This window comes from Cordyceps militaris (assembly GCF_000225605.1).
Source record: "Cordyceps militaris CM01 unplaced genomic scaffold CCM_S00009, whole genome shotgun sequence".
In the NCBI taxonomy this organism is placed as follows: Eukaryota; Fungi; Ascomycota; class Sordariomycetes; order Hypocreales; family Cordycipitaceae; genus Cordyceps; species Cordyceps militaris.
The window spans coordinates 349,763-370,494 of NW_006271977.1; the positions used below are offsets into that span (position 1 = coordinate 349,763).

Here is a 20,732-nt window from a genome sequence, read left to right on the forward strand (position 1 = left end):
CGGAAACGACTGGACCGCTTAGCCAGCTGGAGCGGGGAATGCAAGGTTGTAAATTGGAAATGACAATGCAGAAACTATTGACTAAAGCCAAGACGTCGGCAAGTACGACCTTTTGCGCAGGCGTCGTGTTGTCTGGACCGGCCGTCGACAGCGATGTGTTTGCTTAGAGGATGCGAGGTAGCGAATGCAACGGTAGCCAGCCGAGAGAGAAAAAAAATGGGCGAGAGGGGACGAACGAGGTGGCTTGCAGAAAGGGCCCAGAAGGCTGACAAGAGAAGAAATGGCGAGAAAAAGGGTCCGTTAAAGAAGGAAATGGGAAAACCAAGCATATAGTTGGATGTAATCAGTGACAAGCCTGCACGGGGGAGTGCATGAGATGGCTTGCGGGCATTAAAAGACGGCATACTAGAACTGTGGGTGGTCAACTGCGTACCGGTGCTACCTTGGGGTACCTAATACCAATACCACCGCCCAACTATATCCCACGAGGTACCTGTGTACACGATTTATTTGGCTGGTCTTGGCCCGCGCTTTGATTGTGCTCGTGTTCATAGAGACAAAGAGAGAGTTCCTACCGAGAAAGTCCGCTACTTCAAAACTGGGTGCGACAATGCGTGTCAGACCAGGTACCACTGCGGAGGCTCAAGGCCATCTCCGACACAAACCCAATTATGGGGGCTCCCGCCAAATCGGTGCTGCCACCACCACAATCCATCCAACAATGCAATCAACAGTGCACCAGCCATCGCCACCACCCACGCTCTCTCTTCTCTTCCCTTTGACATCGTCCACCTCCGTCTATTGTCTCCTACATACAGCCGTCCATCGTGGGCTCTTGCATTAGCCCCAACCCACCCAAGGGGCTCTCCGCCCCATCCTGTTACACAACCATCACACCCAGATGCCCACCCCCAGCATCCATACTCGGCGCCAACACCCTCGTCTGCCAAGGAGGCGCGCAGGGGCTAGCATTTCGCCTGACTCGACTCCACGGCCCTGACATGTACCATGGCTTTACAGACACTGGGCGTGTTGGATGATGGATCCGGAAACCTCTGTCACAGGCTTCTGATGACAGAGTTGCGGCGTGGCTTGTCCTGGGTTGCTTTTTCTCTTTTCCCCGCGCATCCTAGTACTAACCCCTGCGAGCCAATAGGTAGCTGCGCTGTGAGCCTCAAGCCACCAGGTATGTACTCCGTACGTACATACATATCTTGGTGGCGGGTCTAACGCCGTCGCTCTGCTAGAACTGCTTGACGTCCGCCAAGACACGGTTGCGTGCTGCACGGTGATAGACAGCTCAGTGTTCAAGAATAGCATCAGCGACGCCATTAGCGAACAACCATAAGACCATTCCTGCAGGCCGATGCAGGTCCGTCTTGTTGAATGGCCCGATTGGGCGCAAGAAAAGACTGACTGGGAGCTTAGCAGGTCAACGATCCACAGACAAGCTTTCTAGGCGGCATTTAATACATATGATGCCTGTTCTCAAGCTGCTGCTAGGGTTACCCGCTCCGGGACCAGATGGCAACCCCTGCCTGCTCCAATGTTCCGTCAATAGCTTCCACCGCTCCGGGTATACCGCGTGGCGCTGGTTTGAACTAGATGGCACCAGGTCGCTGGAATACGGTACAGTGGACTCGTCATTTCTAGTCATATCCGCTGCATGGCCCTGAATTTCAAAAAAAAAAAAAAAAAAAATCTGGCTGGCTTCTCATTCCAACAACTTGGCTTGGCTTCACCCGATAACAACCTCAGGCACCGCGCATGGCAGTGGTGCAACCCCAAGAAACCGACAGCGCCCGTCAAAAGATGGATTCATATGCCAAAACGCCACGGCTACGCATGCCACGTTCTAACCAGCAATGCCGTTAGCGTGTTGCTATCTTGGGACGCAGGAGGTTACAGGAACATGCACTTCTAGCAGCTCATTGGTCCCTGCCCAAGCGCCCGACTTTACCCCTGTAACGTCTCGACGAACCCTTGCCCAATGTCCACACCACTTCCAACGTCGCCGTCGGCTCATTCACAAGCTACAACTGGCTATTTCATTTCTTGGCTCAGGAAGAAGAAATTCCGCTCTTCATGCCAAGCCTTGATAACTTAATCGTATTCCGACCGGCATGGTCACCTCGACAGGACAAGCATGTACATCATCTATAAACTACTCAGTATTACACCGTACGACATGCACAATTACATCAGTACCCGATCAAAATCTGCAGCTGTGCCGCATACTGAGGTTTCTCCGTTCGGCAATCCTTCAACCTGCACCCAAAAAGCTGCAGCTATCATACTCTAAGCTCCTGCTTGACATGTCAGGATCAAATGCTGCCAACCAGACGCAAGGAATACTCACGGCCGGCTACTGCCGATGCGAACAACGGTGGGTTTTACGCAACTAGTGTTCTATGTTTAGGTCTGGATCTGGGAGCTTCCCTTTCCCTCGACCGCCAGTTGTGGCTTCATCCCGCAGACTTTGGCCATGTGATGACTGATGAGGCACGTCCTCGGAGTGCAACTCTCATCACACCGCGCTCGTTCGTTGCCAAGGATATCCAGAAAGCCCAAGAATAGCCAGAAGGAGCCGCACTAAGAGGCCGTCCTGCTGTGGCACCCAGTGGCCGCTGGCAGCTACGCGCCGGCCCAAGGCGGTGACGGAGGACTATCCTCGAAGCGGTTATGGCCGTTTGGCCAAGACCCGGTCTAGAAGTACATTTCCTGAGTGCAAAAAAGCGCAAGAGGTGAGAGAAGAGAGTATCGATTTTCTGTCAACGACGTTGAGCGTATCAGTAGTCGTTTTAGTAACACGTTGTACTACAGATGGCCACGAGTCTAGTCTCCCAAGACACCACCTTGATGCAGTAGCACATTGTCTGTCGAGATGAGAATGTCTCGCATAGTTCATGCACCTCCGCCGTTGCCCGCGTCGTGGGGCTACGCACTGGTTCTTTCTTTGTCCAAGCTGATGCCATCGGCGCAAAGGTGTCACCTCGGTGGCACTTGTCCAAGCTGGTGTAGCTTGCACGATTTTGCGGCTTTGACGAGCCAAAAGAGTTCGGGGATCCATGTCTTTGTCTGGTTCAAAATGACGCTTGCCTGATTCACCGTGACGGTCCAGTTGATCTACATTCATGATCATGCAAAGTGCTAGCGGACTTTGTTGCCACATTATCATGTCCGCTCTTGTTGGTCACTTTGCCATAGTCTAGCAGACTCTCTCTACATAACATTGCTTCGGTTGTACATTCAACAGATGGTGTTGCAGTAGTCATTATATTATTCCAGCCGGCTTGAGCTTCGGCGTACAATGGCGCGATCTGCCACGTGCAAGCCGAGGGCACGCACTCAGCTCAAGCTCTTCATTTTCCGAGTGCGGGCGCAGCGTCAAGCCCTGCAAGCCAGAACTTCCCTTGGAAGGATCAGATGTCGAGTTGTTGACGGTAGAAAACAAGCTCAGGGCTGGCATGGACGTGGTAGAGAGCGCAACTAGTCATATGCCGAGTGCCTCGCAGCCGAAAGAAGAAAGAAGTCCGTCGCTGGTTGGTAGTCTGTTTTTGATAAACGATGAGTGTCGGTGGTGGCGGTTCACGGCATGAAACCTTGTTGGAACTTGCTTATGTGGACATTCACTTCGAAAATGTTACAGCTTGGCTTGCACAGAACAAGGTCAGACGAATGGTTTCAATCTAGGGCTCATCTCGGCTCATTCTATAATGCCCGTCAGATAAGAATCGCCCCCAAGCTCAGTCCGATCGTCTGAACATGTTTCATCATGTCTCTTTCATTTCCCTTCAACGCCACCCATTCTGTCACAGCTTCCCCAACGCCCTGCTAATGCAACCCTGCGTGTACAAGTGTACCATGCGAACATACCGGGCAAATCCTTACAGCATGCCCTTGGCCACCTCGTCCTTGCGTTCCTCCCACAGCGTCTTTCCCGTGCACGAGCACACCGTCTTGTCATTGTCCCACATGCCAGAACTCCGAGCAATGACGCCGACGACGGTGTCAGCGTCGTTTTTAAGTTGCGCACTCTCGGCCTGCTTGGTCAGGACCATGGCATGGCCAATAACCTCCCAAATGTGGAATGCGCGGTCGACAAAGACAGAGCCACGCCCGTCTGTGCCGACCTCGACGGTGCCAAGGAGACCCCTCGGCTGGCTCTCGTCCTGCTGCTGCGTCCACACGGGGCCCGTCGACTCGGCGCCGTCCTTGAGATCGCCGTACTGGCGAATTGTAGCGCGGTACGTGCCTGGCGAGACGCCGCGGACCGTCAGGTCAACCAGCGTTCTGCCCGCGCCGACCTCGACCATGCGCGCGAGGCCACGAACCTCGCGACTGGGATCCTCGTTGCCCTGCTGCTGCGTGAGCGATTCGGCAAAGCTCTCCAAGATGCTCACAGCCGCGCCTGTAAAAAGTGATTTGTTAGCATACTGATTTCATTATTCTGCGACTGTCTTGTCACAGACGCGAATACGGGCCTGCTGCGTGGTGGTGGGGAGGGAGAGCTGCAGACGGCAACATACTGTTTGAGGATCCTGATCCTCGCAGGATGGCATCTCTTCCGGTATCTTGAATCGCTTCAACAATTTTGGACGGAGCCGCTGTAATTCGGTGGAGAAGGCGTCAGCTAGAGAACGTGTGTGTACTGATATGTGCTGAGCGCCGGATGACGGCGCGGCGCGGTGGTGAAACGTACCAGAACCCTCGACGGCGATTAACTGGTCCTGAAGGTTGCCCTCGACTTTGGTGATGCCTCCCAGGCTGTAGAGCGCGTCCGAAACTGACTTGATACAGCCGTCGCAGGAGAGCGGCACGGCGAAGAGGGTCTGTGAGTTTTGGCGTGCGTGAGTATTGTTTCATGCGATGAAGTTGTAACCGAGGCTGTGCAAGATGAGAAACGAAAGAATGCAAGGGACGACAAAAAAAAGGAAAGAAACAAGGAAAGGAAGGGAAAGGAAAGAAAAGAGATTTTGAAAGTGACGCAGATGCTTACCTGAAAGGTGTGATTGACAGTCATTTTGCTCGGTGGTGCTGTACATGGCCGTCAGTTCCGGTTTGTATGTGGGAGCTATCGCGGGGGCGACACTTACTAGCAGCCGTCTCACCAGAGTGTGAGTGTGTTGTGATATGAGGTCTCTTATAGCGATGGATTGAATAACCAGCGAGGAAACATGCGGAGGATGTAGCCAGTGTCTTGAAGGTTGCAGACTTGAGCATAGCCCTTTGCTATCTCCCTGTGCTTGTGAGTTTGTTCAGAGCGGCATGGCGGGGACCTCTGCTTTGAAATCCGAAGCTTGAAATTACCCCAGCAAATAATTGCGTGAACACTGAATGAACTCTTCACTCGGAAGCCGAGCACCATGTTTTAACCACGTTTATAGCGTCCTTTGGCGTGCCAGTTAGCGGGCTTTCGTCTGTAAACCACTAAAAGACGGGCCTCGAGCTGCTAAACTACCCTAAAGCTGGGTCATCTTCTTTGCACGCGTCAGGTGACCTTCCCCGTTTAGTCGGCTTAGTCAGCCAGGTTTTTCGCACGCCGACGAGCGACACCGTGCCTAAACTTTTTGAAGCTCGTGAGCGTCAACGACCAAACGATTCGGAGGCATCGAGACGGACAGGAGGCTCTCAATTCTGCATTGGCGCTTGTATTTGTGGCGCATATAACCATTGTTGCCCGAATTGACCTCATACTGAGGCCGAGTCCAGCAATATGTCACAAGTAATTGGCACAGTAAGTTGTCCCCTGGTTGCCATCGACTCACCTCGATCGACGGGCAATCAATGCAAAGGATATCACACACAGCTAACGTGGTCAACGCGAGTAGACCCGCCTAGCCTACTCGCGAGTATGGCACCAAGTATCAGCCAAAGCCCCTCACGCCGGTCTCACGACGAAAAAGGCGGCCGTGGCCGCTGCCGCCGCCGCCGCGGCCACGACCAACACAACAAGACCAACCCCGTTGAGCGCCACAACCGCCGACACCGACGTGACGCCGCCCTCCCTCGGGCGTCTGGCGTCGCGCATCGCCGTGCTGCTCATGGGCAAGCACAAGCCGACGTTTGACCCGTCGACCGACTGCGGCGACTACGTGGTGGTGACGGACTGCGCGGCGCTGCACACGACGGGGCACAAGAAGTGGCGCAAGACGTACTACCGGCACAACACGCGGCCCGGCAGCCTGCGCGCCGTCACCATGGATGTGCTCATGGAGAAGCACGGCGGCGCCGAGGTCCTGCGCAAGGCGGTGAGCGGCATGCTCCCCAAGAACAGGCTCCGCGACAGGCGTCTTGCGCGCCTCAAGGCGTTTGAGGGCGGCGCGCACCCGTACGCGGACAATATTGTGCGCTTTGGTGGCGTGCCGGTCGGGGACCGGGGATGGGAGGCCGTGGTGGAAAGCATACGCGCGGCGGACAAGGAGAGGTTATAGGGGGGTTGGGAACTGTGACATATCATGTACCATTTGTATAATATTGAAGAGCGTTGTAAATGCCTCAACACTGCACAAAGCATGCGTTTGCTTCACATGATGCTGAACCGTGTTCTGGTTGAACAAAGATCGATCCGAATGTAAGGCTTCAGCACGCGGACTCATGACTGTGACGAGGAGCCCAGTATTTGATTGGTACAGGTAGTAGCTTGCCCATCAACCTCTTTCCTCGGGAAACGTTATTGCACGCGGACTCATGACGGTGACGAGGAACTCCCTCTACAGACGACTTGAAGTGGCTCAATGATATGGTAACCTGCCGGCTTCCCCAGTCACGATCAGCTGCACCAATACCCAGGCGCTGCACATGGCATATTGATATGTTCAATTCTTGAACACATGATTATGAAGGCCAGAATAATAACGTGACATGCAGTATACCTCAGCTGTTGGAAGCAATGGATTTCTATGTAGTGTATGTAATATTCAATTTCGGACGCTGTGTGGAAAGCACAAATGCTAGTTGCGACAAGAAAAAAACATGTTATCAGCAAATTATGTGCATTCTCTACTTTACAATTTGGAGGACGGTCCATCGCGGGAGACTTCGAGCTTGATGAGACCGTTGGGGTTGGTCTGGGGAACGTAGACTTGGGCATCCTTGCCCAAGTTCTTGATGCCCTTGTGCCAGCTCAAATCTAGCTTGCATGTCAGTTTGTCTCTTCTCATCAACATTCTGCTTAGGGTTCAACCTACCAAGATCAAAGTAGTGCTTGTTGGGAAGCGAGTAGTAGACCTTGCTCACTTCAGGCACGGCCTTGAGGATGTCTTCCGACATCTTGTACATGGTAGCCTGGACGCTGGCGCTGTTGTCCTCGGCGAAGCGCTTAAAGGTGATGTTGCGGGCGGCCTCGTGGGCGGGGTCAAACTTGGGGACGGCGGCCTGGACGGCGGCCAGGTCGGCAAAGACGTCCCAGTCCCAGCTGGCGTCGACGTCGGTGGACATGATGCGGTCCCAGGTCTCGGGCAGGGTGGTGAACTCGTCGCGGACGAAGCCGTGAAAGGCGGAGCCGGTGCTCTTGAGGACGGTGACGTCGGAGATGCCGCTGTTGATGGCGATGCCGTCGCGGCGGGACACGCGGGCGTCGACGTTGCGCTTCTCCTCGCCCTCCTTGACGAAGCTGTGCGGGTGCGGCCGGCCGTCGACGTGCATGCGCGTCCAGCGCGTGGTGACGACGCGCACGTTGGCGACGTGGATGTGGCCGTACGTGGCGAGGAAGTGGGCGCCGAGCGTGGCGGCGAAGAGCTCGGGCGGCGTCACCGGGTGCTGCTTGGCCATGATGAAGATGGTGTTCTTCATCGAGTCGGTGGCGATGACGACGGAGTTGTCGGCGTGCGTGTACGACGGCTCAATGTCGCCCTCGAGGAGCACGCGCACGACCGTCTCGTTGATCGTGTGCACGCCCGTCTTGGGGTCCCGGTGCGTCTTGAACAGCCGGACATTGTCCTTGCCGTAGCGGGCGGCCGAGATGGTGGGCATCGCGGGCTTCTGTGGTGGTGTTGGTAGTGGTAGTAGTAGTAGTAGGGGGTCAGAGGGTTGGGATGGAATGACGCAAAGGATGGTGCTTGCGATTATGGCGAGAGGTGGTAGGGGTAGATCAAAAAGAAGGGATGGAAAGACGCTCGTTTAAAGAGGAGCTGTGGTTGTGTTTTTAGCAGATGAAAAGAGGAAGTTATGAGACCCGGATTGATGGCCTTTCAACTTGCTTGTCGTCGGATGTCGCCGTAGTTTGCGATAAGGCACCCGACAGATCTGCTGTGCGACAACGCGTGTGGCGTGCTTGTACGAGATGCCACCAGGTAAGGAACCTGCTTTAAAAATGTCTCGAAACTTGTTGTGCACAGAGAAACGAGGGAAAGCCAAGAAAAAACAAAATAGGCTCAGCGAAACTATTTATGCACTGAACCAGCGGTGCCGTCCTTGAACCAAGTCCGGACATGTCCCCGGGGACGGGTTGGTTCGTTCGGCCAAGTCCCTCTCCCAGATCGCCCGCGCAGTGCCGGCCTCGTCCACTATTACTGCGAGGCCCATAAGAGACCCAAATTCTCTAAAACCCTCCCCGGAGGCCGTTAGATGGGGCGCATTGCAGGTCGGTCGTCTGCTAGGCTGGTGGGTGGGAGGAAGGGGGGGGGGAGGGTTCGGAGCCCGCCGAAGCCCAGGGACGCGGAGGGCCGCCCGCCTCCACAGGCGTCCCCAGAGATGGAGATGGAGGGCTTTGTGGTAGGTTGGCAGTTTCCTCCTGTCACGTCATGTTTCTTTGCTGCGCGTCCACCTGTTTGCTTGTTTCCTCCAATAGGGGGTTTTTTCTTGAAAGACGTGAGGATCCGAATACCTTGGCGGACCGCTGTCATGAGAGAGGTTTAATGGCCGTCGCTCTCCAAAGGACCCCCCTCCATGGCCTGATGCATTCAGATGTCGTGATACTATGGCCCCGGCCGGAGGCATTGCGCGCGGTGCCGAGCGAGAGATGTAGAGTGCATGAATTGGACACAAGGGCTCACTCCAGTGTGTTGGGATTGTGCGGCCAAATCGAGGCCCAAGGCTATGACAATCTCGACTTACATAACTACAGTCAGGTAGTTAGTTAGTCAGAGCATGATAACAGCCACCAGCATGCATAAGTGGCTCCGACCGTGCGAGCCAGCCATTTTTCAGGTTTGGCATTGTTCAAGAAAGTCAATCTTGTACACATCAGCCGAACTAGAGGGGCACACACAAGCTGATAACCTCTTAACCTAGGTAGGTATGTACCTACCTTGTTAGGTAGTTAGCTGGCTCGTAGCCCATCTCCATGAGCTGAGCCTCCTGTCCTCGTGGGCCTACTTTGTTCATCTTGGCTAATGAAATCAGGGCGAAACTAGGTCAGCGACGAGAGCACAGCCATCCTAAAGGACAGCGGTAAAATCTCCTCCAACAAGCTCATACAGCGCGAGGCATATGTGGTTGGTACACTATTTACCTTGTTGACGCTCAAGTTGGGGCTCAAAGGCTCGCAGGGCTTCTGTTGCATTATTGATCGCTTAACTAGGAGGAGCCCCTCGATTTCATCTAGATTGCAACCCTAGGTTCCCGATCGACAGACTCTTACTGCCTACCTAGGCATGGGAGAATATCATAGAGCCCCTATGACACCCTAATAAATCTACTGATCGGTGCCGTTTCTATCGCCCATTGTACATACGACAGCCCAGCCTGGGTTCGCCAACCATGCAGAGATGCACCTCATGGGGAACAAAGCAGAATTTTGGGCGCAAAAATAATCAGCCACTTGTTCAATAGTTGGAATTGGTTCTCTCTTTTCCTTGTGCAATTTTTTCTCAACTCTCGCGACCCAAGGTCATTCATGTGTAGTTGGTAAGGCTCACTGGCCGTTTCGCGAGCCTTGCTGTCTTTTGGCTGCCTTGCGCCCCGCATAGCCACGCTTAGGTCGTCTTGCTTGCGTCTCGTCATCTACCAACAAACCATCTCTGCCTCAAGCCTGGTCTTCGTCCCCCATCGCCTCGGCATCCATTCCAGCGGCTCTCGCGTGCTAAAATATTGCATCAATCTGTTGTCTCTCCAAATTCACCGCCATACCAACCCAACGTCGAATGTGGCACACCGCGCAACAACCGGCCGATTCCCGCTCCCGCGTCCCTCAGTCTTGAAAAAAGGCGCCCACGGCATCGCTACCCACGGATGCAGTACGCCCGCCAGAAGGCCCCGTCCCAACCGGTGGTCAAGACGTCGTCGCCATGCTCGCCAATTCCTCCGATATAGGCCCCAAGGGCGGTGCCGGGCCGACGCCTCAGCCGCAGACGCAGACTGGCCGCACCAGCTTCGACCGCGACGGCCTCCAGCCGCCCAATGGCGGCGTCAACGGCGCTTCGACGCGGAACCTGTCCTCGTCTGTCATGTCGTTTGGCCCCCGCGGAAGCAGTCTCAATCCGGCCGCCGGTCCTGGTAGCTTCAGCTCCGAGCTCCGGAGCCAGATCATGTCCAGCCGCGCGGGCAGCAGGCTCGACGTCGGCTCCGTGTACAACGGCGGCGTCATGGACAAGGTCCTGGAAGAGACGCCCGACTACGTCTCGGAGCAGCAACTGCTGCAGCTCAAGGACAGGCTCACCCGCGAGATGAAGATCAAAGAGGGCAGCGAGAACATGCTCGAGGCCCTAAACGTCAAAAAGGCAAAGCAGACCAAGGATCAGCGCCAGCGCGTCGAGGCGGAACTGAGCGCCAGTAACATCCGCATCCGCGAACTGCGTAGCAAAATCACAGATACTCAGCAACAGCGCATACGACCCGCCACCCCGACGCGAACGTGGACCCAGGAGAGCACCCTGTCCAACGGCCCCCGATCGAATCAAAGTCCGACAAAGTCCAATGCGGCCGAATCCGATATTGACGAGACAACTGAGAGTCCCTCTTTTGCCCTGGCCGAACTACTGCACGCTCTCGAGGTGGAGGGCATGATGCCCGAGTACTACGTCAGCCGCGCCAACCAACTTGTCGGCCTGTTCAAGAGACACCCCGCTATCAAGTATGACTTGGTGTGGTCCATCTTTGGCATGCGCATGCAAATGATGCTTCTCAGCGAAAGTCGAGAAGTAGTCGCGGCTGGCTACCGTGTCACCCGATACGCCATCTCCGACGTGGCTTCGCTGAGGAAGATTCGAAACCTCAATACCGATTTTCTCGTCGTTCGCTCGCTCAACAACTACAGGAAGGCTGACGTCGAACGCGAGCAAGCTCTCAAATTTGTCAGGGCCTTTCTTGACGTCAAAGACGGCGTCAAGGAGATATCAAGAGCCGTTGTCAGAACTATTGTTGCTGTCGCTGAACAGGGCGAGGATCGACGTGCCACTGTTCCCGCCCACGATCAGAACATTGATCGATTGCGCCCCATTTGCATCGAAACGTTGGCTGAGATTCTTGTCAAAGACCCTCCTCTACTGGTAGCCTCGGGCGGCCTTGGCCCCTTATCGGATGCCCTCTCTGAAGGGTCTTACAAGGCATCTGAGAGCTTGACGGCCGTCTTCCTGTTTCTCCTCGATACTCCTCAAAAGCGCAAATATCTTGAGCCCGAGTGCGGCTTGGATGCCCTCTTCACAGCATTCACAGATCTGTTGGGTACAAACGAAATCATTTTGAAGCAAAGCTGTCGTGCAGTTTCCGTTGCAATGAGATCATGGTCTGGCATCATGACACTCTGCATGTACGATTATCGCCCGATTCGATCTCTCATCTATAGTATGCTTCTTCCCAGCGAACATGTGCGAGAAAATGTGCTCGACCTTTTATTCTCAATCCTGCGAATCAAGCCCCCTGCTTGGGCGACCTCGTTCCTAGCCGGTCGTCGCTTGACAACGTATGGCCGCGTTGCCAACCTGAAATCAGGCGACGCCAAGGAAAAGTCGTCGCCGTATATGGAGGAAGACGGCAGCGAGCAAAACTTTGTCCATCATTATACCGCGCTTATTCTGGCTGTCCTCATCAAGGCTGGACTATTGCATAGCTTGTTGCAGATTGCGCAAACAGAAGAAGACCCTATGCTGAAGCGCAAAATATCGCTATTGCTTTCCGAGGTTCTGAAACTCGCCAGCCGGTTATTGCCACCGTCTTGGAGCGCAGAGCTCCAACTTCTCCCCGAGCTTTTCAAAGCCGCTACCGATTTCGCCACGGATCAACATTTCGTCGCCTCCAGCATTGTCTATCAGATCAGCAGCGTCAGCAAGACATTGTACAGAAGCGCGCCATCGGAAACGATGGCTGGCATCCTTCCCTCCAGTGATAGCATGATCGATTTCGCCGCCTTGGAGGGCCAACACCGAGCAAATGCTAGCCTTCTCTTGGATGATACCACATTCCGCCAGTTGCTGGTTGACTCGGGCGTGCTCAACAGCTCCAACTATACAAAATGGAACTGGGATGTCATTATGAAAATCGTCAGCGGTCCACTACAAAGTGGCAAAAGGCTGGATGAGGCTGTAAGGGCGTCTAAATGGATGAAGCGAATTATGAGCTTCTATCGACCATTTAAATACAAGTTTGCCGAAATCAAGAATACGCGCAACACACAGAAATATGTGCAGACTGGCTGTGCCCTGATGCACTCGCTGTTGCAGTCCAACGAAGGCGTCAGTATGCTGGCCGACAGCAAACTAGTTCGCCAAATCGCAGAGTGCCTCGCACAATGCGATCCCACCAGCGGTCTTACAGCGCAGTTTCCACTGTTTGCCAAAGATCGCCTTACTGATACCCTCTGCAATGGGTACTTTGCTATGCTTGGTGTCCTGACTGGCGATCCGAAAGGCGTGATGCTTCTGGAACGATGGAAGATGTTCAACATGATGTACCACATTGTCGACCTGAAGCAGCGACCTGATTTGATCAAGCTTCTGCTTACCAATTTCGATTACACCCTCCAGGGTCATCATCGTGTACTACTCGCCAAGGCTCTCACCGCGGGAACCAAGGACATTCGAATCTACGCAACCGATGTGCTACGCAAGTGCACTCTCCGCCGTCCAGCCGCTACCAATGCACTGGGGGATGTCAGCGACTCGCGATGGGCCATTCAGCTTCTGTCGACTCAGTTATACGACCCCGAAATCGATGTGTGCGCGACTGCAGTCAAGATTCTAGAAAAAGCATGTAACAGAAAGAGGTACCTGGAATATGTCGTTGAATGCAGACCAGCCCTGGACCATCTCGGCGAGATTGGGGCACCACTGCTTCTACGTTTTCTCTCCACGTCGATTGGGTATCACTATCTGGATGGGCTTGACTATATTAGCAACGAAATGGATGACTGGTTCCTGGGTAGGAACGACAGCTACGTCAACGTTATTGAGGCTTCTCTTGCGAAATCTTTTTTGATGGATGCCGACGAGCAAGGACAACAGTCGGCCATGTTTGACGAGGCTGAGTCAGGAGCCGATTTCCATGACAATCATGTACCGCCGCATTTCTATCGAGAATTGACGAGAACTAAAGAGGGCTGCAAACTTTTGCGAGACAAGGGGCATTTTGACGAATTCGCGTCCACCATTCGCGATCACGGGATGCAAGCAGAGGATCCCGAGCTCATGACAAAGGTCAAGGGCTGTATGTGGGCGGTAGGCAATGTCGGTTGCATGGAGCTTGGGGCGCCATTTTTGGAGGCTTCCGACGTGGTAGAGCAGATAGTCCGCATCGCCGAGTCTCATCAAGTCATGAGCATCCGAGGAACAGCATTTTTCGTCCTCGGGCTCATCTCTCGCTCCACGCACGGCTTAGAGATTTTATCAGAACATGGATGGGATGCCAATACGACACCAATGGGCAACTCTCTTGGATACTGCATCCCGACCGACCTCGGCAAGCTCCTGTCACTAAAGCCATGGCACCACACCGGGGCATCCTCCATCAGCCTACCTCTCACGCAAAGAACGATTCGCGAACCGCCACCCAGTCGTGTCTCGACGCCATCAAAGGAGAATATTGAAGCGGTGCCCCTCGTAACAGACGAAGAAGTCAACGCGCGCATCGTCGAACTTCTTGTAGATCTGGGCAACACGGTCCTTTATAAGAGGGCCGTGACGGAGCTACAAAAGCTTAAGCAGCGCAAGCCATCGGCGTTTCGCAGTACCGACTTTTTCAAATACGTCATGGGTCTCATGGAATGGAACCACTACCGGCTCGGCGTGCGCAGAATGGTGATTGACTTGTTTGACAAGAATGTGATGCGGCAGATTGTCTTTGAGGAATCAGAGGACGAGGACGAGGACGAGAGCAGCGAGGAGGAGTCGGATGAGGACCAGGTCATTTCGCGGAGCGCGCAGAAACAGGAGCAGCACCGCCGCAAGTTTGAGCAGCCAAAGAAGAATGACAAGGATGAGGAGGGACAGGGCAATTCTAGTGGCAACAGCCTCAGCAGCGATGACAACCGCACGGAGAGACAGCGCAGCGTGAGCGAGCCGACCGAGTATCTACGAACCAGCATGCTGCCTCCGCCACTTAACTTGGGGCGATAGGCGCTTTGTGCGTGGCGCCGAGACTTTCTATATATACTTATGTTTTCTTCTTTTACTTCTTTTTTTCTTTTTGTTTATGGTAGCTGTCGGCACAGCATGGCGTCGGGTGCAACATCCAGAGACGAGCAGACCGGAGCGGCTCACAGGCCACTCTACCATGGTATCCAGGAGGCAAAGTTGAGACCAACTTGACGACCTTTTTTGGAGGAAATTCTTATCCATCTTTAAGCCTATGTGCGTCTCTGGCCAGTTGAAATTTTAACAGACTTTATATATGCATTATTTGATATCTCGTCTTGTGGAACATTGTTGCGACAATGGTGTTAGTGGTGACAACTCGCTCCGAAGCCAGCCGCACGGCCCCGCTGTATCCGTTTGTTGAGTGAAATACCCATGGCTCAAGTCCAGCTTCGTCAGCAGTCTTGGCAGGTCAACAGTGTCAATCTTGCGTCTTTTTTTCTGTGCTTCATCTGCAAAAACTACCGGTCGTTTCGATATTGGTCGCTTGCGCCATTCAGTTTTCAGCATGGTTCAGGGCAGGGTGCTGGTCGTAGCCGGCTCCGACCCTTCTGGCGGGGCGTACGTTGAAAACAACCCTCTTGCCCAGGCTTGTCACTTGGGCTTCCAAAGGCTAATCCACGCATGAGAAATACAGCGGCCTCGAGGCGGACCAGAAGGTGCTCGCGGCGCACCAGTGCTACGCCATGACGGCGACAACGGCGCTCACGGTGCAAAACACAAAGGGCGTCACGGGCGTGCACGTCGTGCCGGCCGAGTTTGTCGCCAGACAGATTGACGCCGTCGTGGAGGATATCGGCGTGGACGTGGTCAAGACGGGTGAGTTTGTTCTTGTCCGGGAAGGGGAAGACGATGATGCTGATGCTGCCGCGGCGAACATGCAGGCATGCTGGGGTCCGTGGAGACGATTGACGCCCTGTCGGACCTGATTGACAAGCACAACCTCACGACCGTCGTCGTCGATCCCGTACGTTCACCGCATTTACCCTCTCCCATCAGGATCCACCGCTGAAACTTACACAGGTCATGGTCTCGACGTCAGGCGCGCAGCTACTCCCGCACGCGGCCATCAAGCAGCTCTCGGCACGTCTCCTCAGGCGGACGACGCTGCTGACGCCCAACATCCCCGAGGCGCGTCTGCTCCTCGCCGAGCACGGGCTCGAGAGCGCCCCGGCCGTGCGCACCGTGGACGATCTCGAGGCGCTCGCGCAGACGATTCGCGGCGCGCTCGGCCCGCGCTGGGTGCTCGTCAAGGGCGGCCACGTGCCGTTTCGCGCCGCCGACTTGACGGCCGCCGAGGAGGCCGAACCGGGAGCGCGGGTGGTGGTGGATGTGCTGGTTGGGCCGGACGGCGCGGTTGTTCGCGTGCAGAGCCCGTTCCAGAAGAGCACGAGCACGCATGGCACGGGATGCTCGTTGGCGTGTAAGTCGGTGTTGGCCCCCGCGCGGAGGGGAGGTGAAGGGGATGGGAATTGTTGCTAACGGGTTTTATGGTGGATCAGCGGCTATTGCGGCGAATCTAGCCAAGGGAAAAGATGTCCCGACGGCGGTGCGCGCGGCGTGTCGATATGTTGCGGCCGGCATCCGGACCGCCCCGCAGCTCGGCGGCGGCCACGGCCCGTTGAACCACTTTCACTCGTCGTACTCGCTGCCTTTTTCGCCGTACGTTGCGTGTTTGTCTCTATCAGCTTTCAACGGGGGGGGCTTCTCCGCTAACTTGTCCCAGTGGCTACTTTCTCGAGTATCTTTTTGCGCGTCCCGACGTGCAGCCCGTCTGGGCCGAGTTTCTGCATCATCCATTTGTCATGGCCCTCGGCAACGGCACGCTGCCTCTCGAGTCTTTCAAAGGATACATTATCCAAGACTATTTGTACCTGGTATAGTCTCTGTTGGTGTTTCTCGGGGGGGGCGTTAATTGCTAGCTAATACGAATGGTTGAATAGGTGCACTTTGCGCGTGCAAATGCCCTCGCCGCGTACAAGACCAAGACCATCAGCGATATCCAACGAGTGCGTTTTTTCACCAACTCGTCCAAATTCCCGCCGCAAAAACAGCATCTCGCACTAACGCCTTCCTATCTAGTCTGGTGAAATCGTCGGCCACATCGTCCGCGAAATGGACCTTCACATCAACTACTGCAAGAGCTTTGGTATTTCCGAGCAAGAGATCCAAGCCACCACCGAGCTCCAAGGTGATAACCCCGGGCTACTGTCACGTTCACTCATCTGACACATCTATTCAAGCGTGCACCGCATACACTCGCTACGTGCTCGATATTGGCCAGTCGGAGGACTGGCTCGCGCTGCAAATGGCCCTGGCGCCGTGCCTGCTGGGCTACGGCGCCGTCGCGCAGATGCTCGCCGCGCACCCGGACACGGTCCGCGAGCAGCAGGCCAACACCTACTGGCCGTGGATAGAAAACTATGGTGCGGCAGATTATGTCGAGGCTGTGCGTCTCGGCTCCGGTACGTATTCCTTCCGCCGGCCAAATCTTGCCCCCCCCCCCCCCCCTGTCGAGTAGACTGCGCGTCGCGGTGTTTACACGCGAGGGGTCTGTTTGGCAATGTCTAGTCTAACAGGTACTTTTGCCAGAACTCATCGAGAAGAAGATTTGTCAGTGTTCGCCCGCGAGAATCGAGGAGCTGATTGAGATTTTTATCCACGGAACCAGGGTAGGTTTCACTTGACTGTTCTTCTTACACCATAAATGTGCTGACATGATGGTAGATGGAGACTGGCTTTTGGGAAATGTTTCCCTCAAAATGAAATTTTCGATAGATTTTTTTAATTATCAAAGAAAGGGGGTACTCTGAAGATATCTATGGACGGAGGAAAACCCGGACCGGCCAGCTCTAAAAGTAAAGACTGCTAGCTAACATAAATATTACAAGGCAAAGGTTTCAGAGAGTGTTTGCACAGATTACCACTTCTGTCGAGGTCCCTTCCCCTCTCGACGTGGCAATGTTTTTAATAGTTTGGTTTCACATTCAAACCCCGGACATCAGCTAGCCGCGCCAGTCACGCCGCCAGGAGGACTGCCCTTGGTCTGATTGGCGTTGGTGTCCTCGACAGGTCGCGGCACCTGACCATCCGGCATCATGAGACGAAACTCCTGCTCAGGGGGGATAGCCGGTACCGGGGGCGGGTTGCCCGACTCATCCGCGGCGTCCTGCTCGCGCTGCTTCTCGCGCTTGACGCGGCCCGACTGCTGGCGGACCCATGCGCTGACGGTGCGGAAGCGCGGCGGCGAGTCCTCGGACGCCTCCGTGTACACGGTGTCGCGGCGCGCGGACCCCGATTCCGTCGTGGTCATGGTGGTGGCGGTGCTGTGGCGGCTGGTGCCACGCTGCTCGAGGTCGGCGGTGCTGGTGACGTTTTGCAGCTTGCTGGCGCCGGTGGTGGACTTGCGCGCCTGTCTGGGCACGACAATGTCGCCGTCGCCAAAGCCCGAGGACAGGGAGGAGAGGTCGCTCATGCGCGGCCCGCCGCCGCCGCCGCCGCCGCTGGCCATGGCGGACAGCAGCGTCAGGTTGTACTGGGGCGTGATGGAGGACAGCGACGGCTTGGGGCCATGGTTGGTGCCCACGAGCTGCCTGGCAAGCGAGGCGCGCTGCGCTAGCGGCTGCGCCGACTGTGTGGCTTCCATGTCGCTGGGGTCTGCGAATGGCGACAGGCCCGGAGGACCCGCGGTCGGGGCGGGCGGCGCCAGGGCAGCCATGTCGCCTGCTTGGGAGATGCCGAGCGTGGAAACGCCCATGGTCGAGACGCCGACAGAGGACACCGTACCGCCCACGGCAGCGGCGTTCTTGTACTGCGACGCAATCGAGCTTCGTCGCGTAAAGGTGGTCTGCACTGTGATGGGTTCGAGCCTCGAGTTTCCAGGCGGCACTCGGCCGGCTACCGAAGCCATAGTGGATGAGCTCAGCCGTTTTTCTGTGAACCGGCCTCTCGTAGAGCCGTCGAGATTCTCCCAGCTATTCTTCTTGAACAACTTGTCGCGGACGTAGGGAATCCTGCTAGCCACGTTGGCAAACCCACGTTTCGCTCTGTCAAGTTGCGGTTTCATCATGGCGTTGAAGGAACCGCCATGAGCCGAGTCGATCCTCTGCTTGCCCTTTCGCCAAAAGTAATACCCAATGCCAAAGAAAGCGCAGACCGCGACTGTGAGGACTGTTAGCGAAAGGAACTGGCCGTCCGTCCCTAATCCGTAACCTGTACATACCTAACACGCCAATGGAGATTAAAGCATCTTGGCCGCCAGAGCTCAGTCCGCCGCGTGAACCGCCGCCGCCGCCGCCACCACCACTCCCATTTCTATCGCCGTCTGGCCTCTGGGGCCTGATTCCGATCGATGGCCTCCCCGACTGTCCGGGCACAAGGTTCGACGACGTGGAAATGCTTGTACTCAATGTGGTAGGGCCAGGGGCCACGGCAAACGGCGTCGTGGAGTCATTGTCACTTGTGGCCGTGCTCTTTTTGGTACTGGAGGTGACGGCAGGCAGCGCGCTTGACAAAATGGGGGTCAGTAACAGACGGGTGCCACTTTCGCTTGTCACGGTTGCACCCGGAACAATGGTACTGAGGGATATCTTTTGGTTGTCATCTGCAGTTGTAGTCGAGTCCTCTGTCGATGTCTTTGAGGACCGCTCAGTCTATGGTTTTGTTAGCTGTGTCTGGGGCTTGTTATCATGGACTGACGGGAGGAGCTCTACATACCGAAGTCTTGGACTCTATATCAGACGACTCATCTGACGTTGTCGACGGCTGCTCTGCCTTTGGAGGCGGGATGTTATCGATTGGGTTTTCCGTCGGTCTTGGAGGTTCCGGGTCCTTGCTACTCGACTCCGGCGGCGGACTAGTCTCGGCGGGTGGCGGACTAGTCTCGGCTGGCGGTGGTGGTGGTGGCGGAGGCGGAGGCGGAGGAGGTAATGTCGGTGCCTCTGTCACTCGAGGGGGCTCGCTTGTCTCAATGGAAGTAGGAGCTTCTTGAGTTTTCGGAGCTTGAGTCTCCTTTGTCTTTGATTCCGTCGCGCTTTCCTTTCCCGACTCTTTGCCAGACTCCTTTCCCGACGATTCGCTCTCGCTGCTGCCAGTCAGGGCGTTGAACAAGGCGTCGCCCACGCCGGCAACAGCATTGGCGGCGCCGCTGGCGCCCTTTTGGATCCCATTGTGAATTGCTCCGGCCGCGGCGCCCACGGCGCCGGCAACCCCTCCGCCGTCTGCAAAGGCCGCCACGGCCGAGCTTCCCGAGTCGCGGAAGCCCTGGGCGACGGCGCCGACCGCGTTGCCCACGCCGTGAACGAGGTCGGATTGTGCAGCCTCGAGTCCCTTGGCGACGTGGCCGAGCTTCCGGTCTTGCAGGAGGGCGCGGATCTCGTGGGCCTCGTTGCTGATTTCCCTGCGGCGGAGGATGGCGGGCAGCTCACGAAGCGGCGTCGTCTTGTATCTCTGTCGCCCTGCGACACTGGCGGCGCGGAAGCGCGCGCGGTGCTCCTCGGCGATGGAGGCAATGTCAATATCACTGTCGTCTTCGGTGGTCCATTCCGGAAAGGAGCGGGCTTGCGCAGCGGGCTGCTCGCGGGCGACTTGCTTGCTATCGGAAGCAGACATGGTGAGGCGGGGTTTTTTTTATTTATTTTTATAAAGACGAGGAGCCCTCCTTTGTGCAGGCCGGTTAGAATGGAAGAGGGCCGGGTCGATGCATCACAGATGCTCAACACTCGGCCAGTTGCTCCAAAGGTCCTGGAAAGTGATCAAACGGTGTAAGAGTAAAAAAGCTGGGCGCCAATCCGGGAATTCTCAAAAGAGCAAGTGAGATTCGAGAAAGAGGGGGGAAAGGGAAGAAGAAGTAAAACGCCAACGAAGAAGGGATTGCGGGAGCGGATAAGAGGGATATAGGCGATGTTGGCTACTACAGCCAGACGAGCTGCCTCAAATCTGTAACAGTCTAGTCATCCGGGGGCTTTTGGAGCATCTCAAGCTTACAGAGGAGCCGACGGGGAGCGCCGATGCCGAGGGCGAGGAAAGGGGATCTGTCAGTGAGTCGGACGATTGGAACTAACATACGCGAGGTTGCATACCAGGAAGGGGATGATACTTCCAAGGGGGGCCCGGGCTACGGAAGCCCCAACTCATCCGTACCATCTATCCTGCCGCGAGGCCTCACTTGTTGCAGGAAATCACTGCACATGTCTACTACTTGGTCTGGCAAGTGGGAGGGTGGTG

General features: G+C 55.7%; 6 protein-coding genes across 6 annotated transcripts; 3 read left to right on the forward strand and 3 right to left on the reverse strand.

The window, feature by feature from the left end:
- Positions 1-3,887: 3,887 nt before the first annotated feature.
- CCM_09430 (superoxide dismutase copper chaperone Lys7, putative) lies at positions 3,888-5,023 on the reverse strand (the record flags this gene model as incomplete). Its single annotated transcript, XM_006674564.1, has 3 exons — positions 3,888-4,436; positions 4,530-4,832; positions 5,000-5,023. The coding sequence occupies 3 exons, from the start codon at positions 5,021-5,023 to the stop codon at positions 3,888-3,890; spliced, it is 876 nt and encodes a 291-aa protein (XP_006674627.1).
- A 693-nt stretch (positions 5,024-5,716) lies between these two features.
- On the forward strand, positions 5,717-6,434 carry CCM_09431 (50S ribosomal protein L13; the record flags this gene model as incomplete). Its single annotated transcript, XM_006674565.1, has 2 exons — positions 5,717-5,737; positions 5,832-6,434. 2 exons carry the CDS (start codon positions 5,717-5,719, stop codon positions 6,432-6,434), a joined length of 624 nt encoding a protein of 207 aa, XP_006674628.1.
- Positions 6,435-7,007: 573 nt separating this feature from the next.
- Positions 7,008-7,974, reverse strand: CCM_09432 (uricase; the record flags this gene model as incomplete). Its single annotated transcript, XM_006674566.1, has 2 exons — positions 7,008-7,132; positions 7,191-7,974. 2 exons carry the CDS (start codon positions 7,972-7,974, stop codon positions 7,008-7,010), a joined length of 909 nt encoding a protein of 302 aa, XP_006674629.1.
- A 2,255-nt stretch (positions 7,975-10,229) lies between these two features.
- CCM_09433 (cytosolic regulator Pianissimo, putative) lies at positions 10,230-14,489 on the forward strand (the record flags this gene model as incomplete). The annotated part of the gene is made up of 1 exon (XM_006674567.1): positions 10,230-14,489. One exon carries the CDS (start codon positions 10,230-10,232, stop codon positions 14,487-14,489), a length of 4,260 nt encoding a protein of 1,419 aa, XP_006674630.1.
- Positions 14,490-15,015: 526 nt separating this feature from the next.
- Positions 15,016-17,273, forward strand: CCM_09434 (thiamine biosynthesis protein (Thi-4), putative; the record flags this gene model as incomplete). The annotated part of the gene is made up of 11 exons (XM_006674568.1): positions 15,016-15,068; positions 15,145-15,326; positions 15,392-15,474; positions 15,531-15,930; positions 16,010-16,169; positions 16,234-16,384; positions 16,451-16,516; positions 16,590-16,698; positions 16,751-16,972; positions 17,100-17,179; positions 17,235-17,273. 11 exons carry the CDS (start codon positions 15,016-15,018, stop codon positions 17,271-17,273), a joined length of 1,545 nt encoding a protein of 514 aa, XP_006674631.1.
- A 235-nt stretch (positions 17,274-17,508) lies between these two features.
- Positions 17,509-20,117, reverse strand: CCM_09435 (uncharacterized protein; the record flags this gene model as incomplete). Its single annotated transcript, XM_006674569.1, has 3 exons — positions 17,509-18,677; positions 18,730-19,159; positions 19,224-20,117. 3 exons carry the CDS (start codon positions 20,115-20,117, stop codon positions 17,509-17,511), a joined length of 2,493 nt encoding a protein of 830 aa, XP_006674632.1.
- Positions 20,118-20,732: the final 615 nt, after the last annotated feature.